Raw genomic sequence first — 12,609 nt, forward strand, 5'->3', positions numbered from 1 at the left:
GTGTATCTGAAACTCGTATTCCTCTTATGCAGAAATATTCCTTGACAATGTCTCTTGTATTTCATTTAGGGTACTTAAACGTTTATTCTTTTAGCTAGTTTGTTTTTGAATCAGGGCCTCCTTTAAAAGGCACTCACTGTCATTCCAGAACAGCTTGAAGTTTTGTATGCAGAAAATGTGTTCTTTCAGCTGGCCTTTTACTAAACAGGTGTCATGCATGCCTCTGCCTGCTTCCCAGAGAATATCTGCATAGATATTGCCACATTATAATTCTCAGGCTGTCCATTCAATGATAAATTCCACAAATGTCTGCTGAGAAGCTGTTTCAGTGAACAGGAGGATCAGGGAAATCTGCGCATGATAAAGGTGAAAGCATGATAAAGGTCTTCTTTATCAGATACGGTCCAGATACGGTTACATGGAAAGGAACTATGTACCCACTCATTTCTGCTGAACACGATGTATAACCAGTGAGAGAAGTTATCTGTAAGGACATACAACCAGCGGGATTATCGGCTCCCCTGTTAAAGAAAGGCTGCCTGAAGAAGGCAGCATAAATAAAAATGGCATATTTTAATATTTTAGGGCCAATTAAAAAAATGCAGCCCCTGACAGTTCCTATTTCATTATTTAAGTGAAATGCCCAGCACTGAACAGTTCACAGTATGATCAGGGAAGTGGCAGGTGCCCCCTTAAGAACAATCGGGAACTGTTAGGTCCTGAGCACTTTTAGCCCTAAAAGCTTGTAACACATTAGAAAAGTCAGGAAAATTCCAAAGGGATGGAGAAAGCAGGTACCTCAGCTCACTCTGTTGAGTTAAACTGACTTTTTCCCTGTATTGCTGTCTTAGCTGACACGGTTTAAATGCAGTGTAATGCATTTTACTCTCCTTTGATAAAAAGTTGGGTTATTGAAATGGGTTTTATTGGTGAATTCTGCAAGGTTGTCACCTCCTCCCTCTTTCAGACTTTCGGGGGACATTTTCTTTCAGTATGTGTATTAGAAAGCATCTTCGTCTCTGAGGAGGGGTTCTACTATGAAGACTGGTTCTGGTTCTGAGCTGTTGTTGCATTGCCTCTTAATATGGACCACCATGCCACGCTGAAGCAACAAAAAAGTTCCTGCATAAACAAGAGGTATGTTCCAAGTATTTATATTTCTTCTTAATAACACCTTTTCATGAGAAAACATATTTCAGTTTAACTCTCATCAAAAGGGTTCAATGCAGGTGCAGAGACCGCACATGCCATATTTGATTAGGAAAAACAAACCAAAACCTTCAATACCAGCACGTGCCGTTTTAAGAGGAGGCCTGATCAGCCTGTGGGTACCCAGAGCAAATCCACCAGAACTTGGAAACAGAACTTGAATTCCAGTAGGGATCTGAATGCCATGGCTGTATCACCAAAGCAGAAAGTTCATCCTGTCGCTGCGCCTCCAAAAGGACATGGGCTAATTACAAAGACAACCAGAGACAAATCTTTGGCCCCTATAAAATGAATCTGTACTGTCAGAGGAACCTTCAGTGGACCCTGTGTGGGGAACAGAGGAATCCGGTGAAGCAGGAGGATACTTAGCTGTGCAGATCTGGGAGAGGCAGCTGTATAGTACAAGCTCTTCACATTGCAGGAGGAGGGGTGGCAAATGCTGGGGGAGTAGAGCTGGTGCACAAGATGCTTCAGCAACTTGATGCAGCAAAACAGTCTCTGGGGGATCTTGCTATAACTCACCTTGGGGGCTTACTTGCCAAGCATTAACTTTCTGTATTATACACCCATATCGTACAGAAAATCATGGCAAGCCTGTAATTAACTGTTCTCAGTCATTTTTGGATTTGCTCTGGATGACCGTGACATCAGGTAGAAAGGAAATGTATAAGAAAGGAGCTTTCATGGGTGCTGAAATTAATTTCACAATTCTCAGCCTTTGCCCAGAAATGGGAGGTTAGTTCTCTGACCTGGTGTTACACAGGTGGAAGAGGAGTCTGAAAGTACATGTTCCTAGACCCAGGGTGGAGATTTACATTCTCACCTGTGAGTTCCAGATAGCCTAACGCAGACTGGTCACTTGTCCCCTTCAAGAAAGGGGTCCCCACATTAACTATCTCAGAGTCATCAGAGATACTTTGCAATCCCCATTCTTTTCATCCTTATTGGACAAGCACTGAATTCACCCCCCCCTTTTTTTTTTTTTTTTTTTTTACTTATATCCTAAATTGCTGCATGTGGACATGGCACTGAATTGGCAGCCTAAGAAGTGAGGGCACACATGATTGTGAAGATCAGGTTTAATATGAACAGAAACAGTTCCCCCACATCTTGATGATGTGGATCCTAGGGTTTGAAGAAACTCACAGCCTGCCCAGTTCTTGGATTTTCTACATATATCTTCAATGTATATGTGCATACACTAAAAAGGGCACATGACCTTTGGGTACACCTATATCATTAAAAAAATTACACTCTAGCATAGCTAAAGTGGAGCACAGGCATTCTGAATAACCCAGAACCCGCACATAAAAAGCTAAAAAATGAGACTATCAGAGGAGCGTACCTATAGAACACATTTCTGTGAGGACACAAGAGCGCTTCAAGTTGCTCTGAAAGGAAATGTCTTTTACAAATGCACCCTGAACCACAGATGTTGGAATATAATAACTTTCAGTTATTACCACGCTGGGTGAGGATCAAATCAACTCTCTGCAGGTGAAAGGCTCCATTCATTTTTTCCAGTAAATTGCTTTGCTTTCTCCTTCTCCAACACAGGACAGGGACAAAGCTCTATCCCTTTTCCAGCACCAAGCCATACATTCAAGACACAAGAAGCTCTCTCAGGGTGCACTGCAAAGACGCTTGGGTGCCTGCTCCAGAAAGTGTTTTGATTTGAAGTGAAGTTGGAAACCAACAGCTCAGGGGCTCAATGAATACATGCATTCATTCAGCTGTTCATTCAGCCATTCAGCTACTGATGGCAAGTTCCAAAGGGGAGACAAAAATAAAAATGAGACTCCAAGCTCTTTTCTTACTATTTTCCCCTCAGAGCCTCTTTACATACACACTTGCTCTCTTCAGAAACTCAGCTCTGTGTCCTCCCAGCCTCTTAACTCCCTAGGAGGAAAGAAAAGATGCTAAGGCCTTAGCCAAATGTCCCTGTGAAAGCAGCTCTGTTCTGGTGCCTTTGGTGCCTGCTACTGAGACCTGCCTATTTTTCTCCTTCCTCTCCACACTCTGAAAAATGTTAGTTTACCCAAGGCAGGATTGGAACTCACAAAATACAGCTCTGCTGCTGCTAGGGCCTTGGCCTCACATACCACACATAATGCCAACTGAGCCAGAAGGAGAAGAAAAGCCAAAGAAAGTGAAAAGAAAAGGCATCTGCTAGCAGTTCTCTCTCAAAAATGGATAGAAGCCATTTCAAGTTTTTTCTTTCATAGCACTACCATTTGAGCCCCTGTCTGTCCTTGCCCAGCTTCCTTTCTACCAGATTACCTCTCTGTTGATTTTTAGACCATCTAGAGATTGAAATGAATGACTAACAAGTACAGAAACAGGAATAATTTTGCACTGGCAAAGAGGTAATCTTGTGACTTAGAGGTGGAAAGATATCTCAGTATCTGTCTCTCTCGCTAACTGCAAGAAGGTAGAGAGAGGGAATGGAGGTGAGACTCCCCATCTCACACTCTTCTATTGGACCCAAGAAAAATGGAGAGTCAATTACCTGCACTATACTGCTGGATTCTGGGATGTCCTCAGGTACGCTTCCCTCATAACTGCTCTGAAGGAAGATAGGCCGGTTGTCATTGACATCTAGCACAGTGACGTACACAGTGGCTGTCCCAGTCCGCCTGTTCCCTGCAGGGCCATTATCTGTAAAAAAATAAAAACATGGAGTGATTTACCTCACCTTTTTAAACACAGGAAGTTCTTTTGCTGGTCATAGACAATCCCTTTGTGGCAGAAGGCCACCTCTATTTCTCCCCAAAAACTCTGCTCTGTGACAGTTTGGTTAGGATGGGCCCAGCAGAGGAGACGCACCTTACCCTAACTCTTTAGGTAACCTGAGCTGGATACACTCCTGAGGGAGGGGGGAAACCTGCTCCCTCTGGCTATGTGACTGGTATCACATACCTGGGTAAGGGGCTTGCTCCCTGGGGAGCTAGGAACTGCCAGTCTGCCCAGCAAGAAGTGATGCATTTCAAATTGGTTGGCTGACAGCCAACAGATGCTGGCCTCCATTGGATCAGGTAAATGAGGTCATAAGGGCTATATAAGTTAAGGACTGCCCAGGAGGAGGGGGCAGGAGTAGCCATGAGGAAGACTCAGAGAGGGAGAACAGCTGGACCGTCTGAAACTTGCTCTCTCTCTCTCATAACCCATGATCAAGGAACTGCCTGCCTCCAGAGGGAGTCTCCACCTGCCTCTGGATGATACTTGTGAGTAATCTACCTGAGATCTAACTAGATATATAGCTTGCAGTAACTCAGATGCGTAATCAAAGGCTACCCAGTCATGGGAATTTGCTCTATGGGATTTCTCTGATATTGCTCTACCCTGTACTCTATTCTAACCCTACCCCTCTGTAACCAATAAAGTTCTCCTCTAGATTATGCCTTGGGGTCCCTTTGGTTCGGCTGACTAAGGGAGACCACTACTTGTGCTTCTGACTGAGGGAAGCATCCCAAGTTCTTGAAGTGAATCAAGTACCCTTGAGGGCTACTAGGCCTGTATTTCCCAGGGGGCACAGTGCCAGGATCAAGCCCAGCCCTGGCTGGTGGCAGTGGAACCCCCAGGCTAGCGGGTGTGCTCCAGGAAGGGGGCCAGTCAGACGTGAGGCACCCCCAGGGAAGCACTTGGCACCTGGCAGGTGGTTGGGCGCAGTGAGGTGCGTGGCTCAACGCAGGAGTGCCCCCTACTGGCCTGCCACACCCTTCAGTATTACTACGCTACTAAATTAAGAACTGTCCAATTATGCCAAGAGGTTGGTCATCAGTGAAAGGTCTCCTAAGTGATCTACTGGGAACCAGTATATGACATCATAAGAAATACAAGCACAGCAATCCCATGCACTGAGCCATCAACTCATTGCCAATTACTGAGGAACTGGTAAAAGTTAAGAGGCCTAGAAAATGACCTTCACATCCTATATCCTGTTTCTCTTCATCTTTAATGAAATTTTAAAACCCATGGGAGAAGAGTGTTTACACAATATCCTGCTCTGATAAAGCATGACTGCATATAGGATCATAGGATCCTAGCTATAGGATCAATGACATAGAAGTGGCAAAAAAATGCAGTTTGGTTTTAAGTTTCCAAGGGTTACCAAGAAGAATGAAAAATAAAAATTTAACATGTTTTTAACAACATACCTTGACATAAGCCAACTGCTAAGTTATCAAAGTTGGAGGCTATGGGACCTGCCAACTTGGAAAACACAAGAATTTGGGTAATTATTTGATGATCTGAGCTGATCCATTATGTTTTTAGATATGCTTACCAACTTTCCCACCAATCAGTAATATAAGAGATAACCTAAACGTGCAAGGGGTTCTTTGGCAATTGGAAAGATAGAATTCTCCTCTGCTTTGCTAAGCAGAAAGGGGCCAACATCTTTACCAGAGAAATATTATTATCCTCATCTCTAAATACCAGGAAACTACTGGTAACTTGATTATATTATCCTGGCGCATCTACCACCTGGTTTTCACCTGCATTGCCTCAAGAGCAGATTCTGTGTTCCATGGGAATTTCCTTTGCCATTTAATTTCTTCTTTCATAAAATGTCCTGGAAACTAACACAGCACTGTAGGCCTGTGGTGATTGTGGCCAGAATGTTTCTGGCACTTAGTCCCTTTTTATCATGCCAGCTGGCTCCACAGTGTTAATTGGCAGGGGCTGGCATGACATTTTGAGACTGACTTTGTGGCACCATAATTCCACAGTACAATATTACTGTTGCGGCAGAATATACTGTAACTAAAAACTAAATCACCTTCTTACCCTGAGGAGGAGGTTTTTTTTCAGGTCACAGTGGAGCAGTGTAGGAAACACCAGGACACAACCAACACCGATAATTAACTTATTTGGCAACCATTAAACCAGCTGCCACCATGTACAGGTCAAGATATAACCCTATTATTACATTATTATATTAAAATAAATCTCACAGACTGGATTGGAATGATGCTTTGTAGACAGTTCTTTCTATCTTTGCATCCGTAAGGCAACATGACTTGTTGCAACCTAACCCAACTGCTTGAACAGCAAAAAGCAAACACGCACAAAAAGAAAAGGGGGGAAACCCTTACCTATGGCCTCCAGGATCAAGGTGTAGGATGCCATAGTCTCTCTGTCAAGATTCACTACTGTTCTGACCACTCCATCTCTGAAGCCAACGCTGAATTTGCCATCTTGGTTTCCACCTGCAGGAGAAGAGAACAAAACAATTTTAAAGGTGAAAAGAACAAAGGGACAAACAAAGTTAAAAATAAACCAAGCAATGGAGATCTATCCAATGTACTTTGTTAGGAAAACACCAACACTGATCCAAAGTGATGCTTCCTACGTACAGAGAACACCACAGTAGGTAGCTGTTTTGTCTCTTAAGCAGTGACGAGAAATGGCTTAGTCTCGTAAGGTAACTATAGACATGCTCTAACACATTCTAATTCAAACGCATCAGACAGCACTCAATTAGCATGCCTCACTATCACGTGTATTAAGCATCTCACATTTCAAAATGGCAGCGGGGGCACTTTAATTAAAACTTGCTGAATGAACTTTAGTTAAAGTGCCCCTGTGGCCATTTTGAAATGTGAGATGTTTAATACATGTGACAGTGAGGCATTTTAGTTAGAGTGGCTTTCTGGGAACTGCTCTAATTAAACCTTGCCACCCCACCCCCAAGCACATCTATAGGCACCCATAGTCATTACAGAGTCAATGGTGTCATCTGGTATGGCAAATTAGATGAAGCAATGCAATCTCCAGGATATAGGACAAGATAGCACAGCCAAAGTCTTTCACTGTTATGAAATATCCTATGGTTCTCCCAACCCTTAGGGCTACTTGGTATGATGACCTTGCAGTGACCAGCAAGGCTTGCACAACCCTTTCTGACCTAAGCAACAAAACAACATTGCCATGCTATGTTCTAGCCAGCACAACCCTGTGCTGCATGACCTGGTCTGTGACCAAACTGGGTACACCAAAACAATCTACCCATGCCTGAAAAGAGGTTTTGTTTTCCATGGTCATGAATAAACAAACCAAAACATGCCCTCTTCTCTCCATTGCTCCAAAGATTACACAAGACCTTTATTGGATAGATAACAGCCTTTTACAAGTTACAGGAAATGTTGTGTTAAGTAAAAGACAAATGGGCAGTTTTCTCATTGCCTTCAGGGAAAAGTTGATCATTTTATGTAACAACTTTCATGGGACCTAGGGGGAAACACAGTTATTTTCTTACTTCAGGAGACAGAGGGGCTGTGGGACAAACCCCATGTAGCCACAGTGAGAAAAGCAACTCCAAAGTAACAGTAACAGTTTCTCTGTTTTGCACCCATCTCATATTACATGCACTCACTTTGCAAGTGAGTTCCCACCACTACCACCTATCAGCATATTCAGAAAACTGAGTCTGGTATCTGAAGAACAAACTGTTTGGGGTTGTTTTGCCTTTTCTTTACTTTCTGCAGCTAGAATGTAGCTATTTCGAAATAATGAACAAGGGATTTGGGACTTCTTATTTCAGATCTAGCAGTGGGGTCATGCTGGTAATGGAATGGAACCAGAGTGGGTAAATGAAGGGTGAATGCACTGGGATGTAGGCATGGTCTTACAGTCATTATTACACAACACTGTCCTACACCTATGGGGGCAAATCAGATTAAGCAATGCAACCTCCAGGTCGCAGGAGAAGAAAGCACTGCCAATCCTATGACCAGAATTCCCAACCTGGCTCGCTCTCCTGTTGTCTTATTGACTCTGCAGTGGTAACAGAAATTAAAGCATGTTTATATCAGTAACACGGGCAGATAGGACCTGAGAGCACATGGAGTGCAGGGTTTTACTTCATGTTGTTTAAGACATAAACAACGTATAGCATATTGTTTAAGGAGGTGCTATGTTTATAGAGACATGCATTCAGCCACAGATTTACTTTGAAAACACAATGCTACATCTTTTTGGTCTTCTTGCTTTGCTGATACTGAGAGGAAGGATGTGACAAAAGTATTTTGCCTCCTATCTCAGTCAAAACCATCTGAGTGAGAATCAAACTGTATAAGAAGAATGTAAAGAGAAGTAAATAATGTACTGCATTTCTCTATCAGCTACAGGTTGCAAATACTTGCAGCTAAAGCTAACAGGTATGGTATTTGGGGTACCATACTAACTTCCATACAGCAGAGGGCAATACTGCATAACTTTTGGAACAGCTGGGAAAGAAAGGGCAGTTGCACAGAGCATCACTCCAAAGCTTTTCAGCAACACAAATTGCAAACTCTCAGAACACCACAGCAACACCCACAGACAGCAGCACCACCCCAAAACCTGGGTACAGAGAAATGCCACCATCATTTCTCTTGCAGTCTCATACTGAGCACACCCCCGTACATTCACCCTCCCTTTAGTTACTCAGTTTATATTCTATTGTGCATACAACTGACCCCACTTCTAGGGATGGATCTGAAATTAGAAGTCACAAATGTCTTTTGTTTCATCCCTGGACATTACTGAAAATTGCATTCAGCTGCAGCTTGTATTCCTACCTCAGCCAATTGCGTCTGGTCACTGCTAGGAATACTTGGAGTTAAAAATGAAGTATACTTGAAAGATAGAATGGAAAGGGATCTGAGCCTAACATTTATGTCAGCAGCATTCCCAGAGCCAGGAACAGGCACATTTTCTACCATGTTTGCATAGTGGCAACACTTCACCTGATTTTGCTAAGACCAGAAACAGTTCTGCTTCAAATGCTAATGCTCATGTTACACAGACACACACAGCTGATGTCTCTTTCAGGTTGATGAAGCATAGATAATTCTCAGCGTCAAACAGCCCAAAACAGTTTTCCTATCATTTGCAAAGCATCGTAGGAAAACATATGCAAATCCCCATGCAAATCAGTCTTGCAAAGCAACAACAGGATGAAAAGCCCCTTTGGCTGTCTGATTTGCATATTTTACCCACATTGCTTTGCATCAGAACTTTAGAACATCTCTAGGATTGATCAGTGTTCTCCATTGCACTTGAATGACTGGTATGGCCACGATATATCTGACACACGAAGAAGCCTTAGAAAAGCTTTATACCAGTGATGAAGTAACTGAGCTCAGCATTCAGCCCCACATCAGCATCAGTACAGTTCAATCGGACCACCTTGAAATCACGGGGTACATCTTCAGGCAGGGAGACATTGTAGACAGCTGGGAAGAAGGTGGGGTTCTCATCATTCACATCCAGAACTGTAAGAGAGAACAGATGGACAAGTGTGCCCTTGAGCTATGTACTCTGGCTTCTTTGCTAGACTGAAAAGGTGATTTGGTAACTCATGGGTTCTTCAGAATAGGTTCTTTGCAGATTATTCTTTGGAACTTTCCATTGCTTATGATTCCCATTGGCCATGACCCTGGGAATGCAACCAGGAAAATAAGCCCCACTAATTCAGTGCTCCTTCCCGCACCAGAGGCTGGCTATTTTGCAAACCAGGTGGCTTGAAGCAAACCTGACTGAGCGCTCCAGGGCCACATTCAGGCTCTCTGTCAGGAGACCCTGAGAGTGGCAATGGGAAGCACTTGGATTGCTTCAGGGAGACCTAACTCTGAGTACTTGTCAGATTTAGTGCATCCAGAAGCAAGTGACTAGGACTTATTTTGTTTGCAGTGCAGAAGGGGTAAGGAGGGAAGCCATACAGACATGGTCAGAAACACCATCTCTGGCTTGAAAAGTTTTCTTGGATCATAAACTCTAAGAGTTCACAATCTAAGCAGATTCTAGGGAACAAAATATACAGAAGCAGACTCCCTTTCTCCTCCTGCAAGAGAATGTGGGGCTTAAGTGTAGAAAGAGTTATCTCCTGGTACACAGCAGAGAGCTCTCAGTTGCTAGAGGTAGAGGCAAATTTCCATCCAAAAGCAAGGCTGAGCATTATTTCTTTTCCAATGTTTATGTTTATATGAGGTTCTAATGGCACATGAAACACAAATATAATCCTACCAATTAAAACACAGGTTTAACAAACAAAAATGTTCGGCACCGAGAACCTAATTCTTAAGCAACGCACAAACCTATGTAGAGATAATAGTATGACAACTCCCATTGTACCACATGACCATGGTGCTTCCAGGACACAGTATATAGAAACATCTCCTTTCTCACCAGCCAAGTAGAGGCAAGAACTCTAATGGTTTGAGCGACTGTAACAGCACAGGGGCCCCCAGCAGTATAATTACCTCGGACAGTCAGGGTGCTGGTGGAGCTTTTGGATGGCACTCCTGCATCACTTGCCACCACCCTGAGGTAATACTCAGATATCCTTTCCCTGTCCAACTCTACAGCGGAGGTGATGAGCCCACTGGTGCTGTTGATGACAAAGTCCATTCGGGGCATTCCCACCTGCATGCGGTAGGTCACCTGCCCATTCAGACCCTCATCAAGGTCGATGGCTACCACCTAGTGAAAGGGAGAAGAGAGGATGAGAAAAGGGAGCAACTTCACTTCTTGTAACACAACCTTGAACATAGTCTCTTGATGAGGATAATGGAGCAGTAGATAAACTTCAGACACACCTAGAAAAATACTCCATTTTCCACAGACTGTGTTAAACACAAATGGTACTTAAAACATCACATCTGCCCATAGTTACAGCACAGAAAGAGTATGGTGTGATGATGTAGGCTGCATTTGAAATATACTTTGTACTTAGAAAACTGATGCTACACTGATGGAAACAAGGCTTCTGTCTTGGCACATTCCAGGGTGGGAATACTACTCACTGGCACTCACAGGCCATATCTGCAATGCAAGTATTACTGTGTTTCAGAGTGGTACGGTCTAAGTGAGCTCCTTGCCAAACCAGAAGCAGAACAGCCACGTTCTCATAGCACCATGGGCCTGCTAACTGGCACAGAGATGGGCTAACTGTCACTCAGCAGTGCTAAGCAGCCCCATCTAAAGTGCACGTGGACATAACTACATTGCTTCCAGTTTTAGAAGCAACCTGCCTGGAACAGTGCAGGGTGCTTTGAAAACACTGCTTTGAAGCACGGTAGGTTTACCATGCCAGCATGGCCACAGAGTGCTTTGCAAACCTTCTGTAACTAATTATCAGAGTCTTCTGAGATGTAGGTTAATACTGAGAAACAGAGGCAGAGTGAAGACAAGTGACACATCCAAAACAATGAGTCAGTGGCACAGTTACAACCAGAACTGAGGAGTTAGTAATTTTCAGGTTTTTGCTTAAACCTTAGTCTAGGACATACTGTACTTCTGTCTCTACGAAAAATGGACCGTGAGAACTGGCTTAGACATGAAATGGTGATTCTGGAAAGCATGAACTTTTAATATCTCCAGAACAACAGATGAAGTGGCTCTACTGCCCTTTGGTTAGATCCCTAACATCCTGTCATGGAATCATGGGAACAGGGAAAGCTGATCCTCTTAAACAGTACCATATCCTATCCTGGCTATATATGATGCTAGCTGATAGTTGCCAGTATTACTGGGGGAAGAAAGCTTAATTCATTGAAGGCCCTCAGCAAAAGAAGCAGTAATAATAATGCTAATTACATCCACGGCACTGAAGCATTGTTACACATGTTAAGCAGTTAATGCAAATTGAGAGAGAAGCAATGGGAAGAACAGATTTACCTGGAAGACAGATGAGCCTGCTGGAAGGCCTTCAAGGACCTCTGCAATGAAAGGCAAGTTCTGGAAAGTGGGGTCATTATCATTGAGATCAAGCAAGTTCACAAATACCGTGGCACTACTGGTGGCCCGTAATGGCGGTCTTCCACCTGCAGAGTCCAGGAAAGAGACAGCTTCATTTACAAGGAAGGTTAATGCCAAAAACTCCTTCTCTCCCAAAACAAATCCCTTAGTAGGACAAGGTCCTGGTTCCTTCTGTAATGAGGGCAATGGCAGATGATTCTCCTTAGGCTGGATGTACCAGAGATATTAATCCAACTAAAACTGACACTTCAGAGGCCAAGTCCCCATCCTGCATACTAATGTCAGAGCCAGTAAATAGCTGAGAACAGACAACATGATAGCAATATGTGTACACGCATGTAAAGCAAGACAAGGTCTATGTTCTCGCAGGACTGCAGTCATTCTCTGTAGGTAAAAATGTGTCATTGTGTACTTTACTGTCTGCTGTGGTAATGGAAATATACAAGGGGGCAGAGGTAAGGCTGTGCATACAAACTTTTTTGTCACTTTCCCATTTTTTAGTATTTAGCTATGCAATAAGAATGCTCTTTTCATTACTATTATTATTAGAAAATAGGATTTCTTAAAATACTGTTTCTAGAGGAAAAAAAGTCATTTCTATGACTTCAAAGGCCCTTTCTTCCTAAATGACAAAACATTTCCCTAGATCCCATTGGA

At 43.2% G+C, this 12,609-nt stretch overlaps 1 protein-coding gene across 2 annotated transcripts in view; it reads right to left on the minus strand.

Annotated features, from left to right (window-relative positions):
* CDH23 (cadherin related 23) overlaps positions 1 to 12,609 on the minus strand; it is a 565,943-nt gene that overhangs the window by 137,842 nt on the left and 415,492 nt on the right. For both annotated transcript variants that reach the window (XM_059729899.1, XM_059729898.1), the window contains exons 23-27: positions 11,872 to 12,017; positions 10,455 to 10,674; positions 9,315 to 9,467; positions 6,306 to 6,419; positions 3,719 to 3,867 (exon numbers count right to left, since the gene is read on the minus strand). In XM_059729899.1, the coding sequence (XP_059585882.1) occupies positions 3,719 to 3,867; positions 6,306 to 6,419; positions 9,315 to 9,467; positions 10,455 to 10,674; positions 11,872 to 12,017 (782 nt within the window). The remainder of the gene's footprint in view (positions 1 to 3,718; positions 3,868 to 6,305; positions 6,420 to 9,314; positions 9,468 to 10,454; positions 10,675 to 11,871; positions 12,018 to 12,609) is intronic.

Source organism: Alligator mississippiensis, chromosome 6 (assembly GCF_030867095.1).
Source record: "Alligator mississippiensis isolate rAllMis1 chromosome 6, rAllMis1, whole genome shotgun sequence".
In the NCBI taxonomy this organism is placed as follows: Eukaryota; Metazoa; Chordata; order Crocodylia; family Alligatoridae; genus Alligator; species Alligator mississippiensis.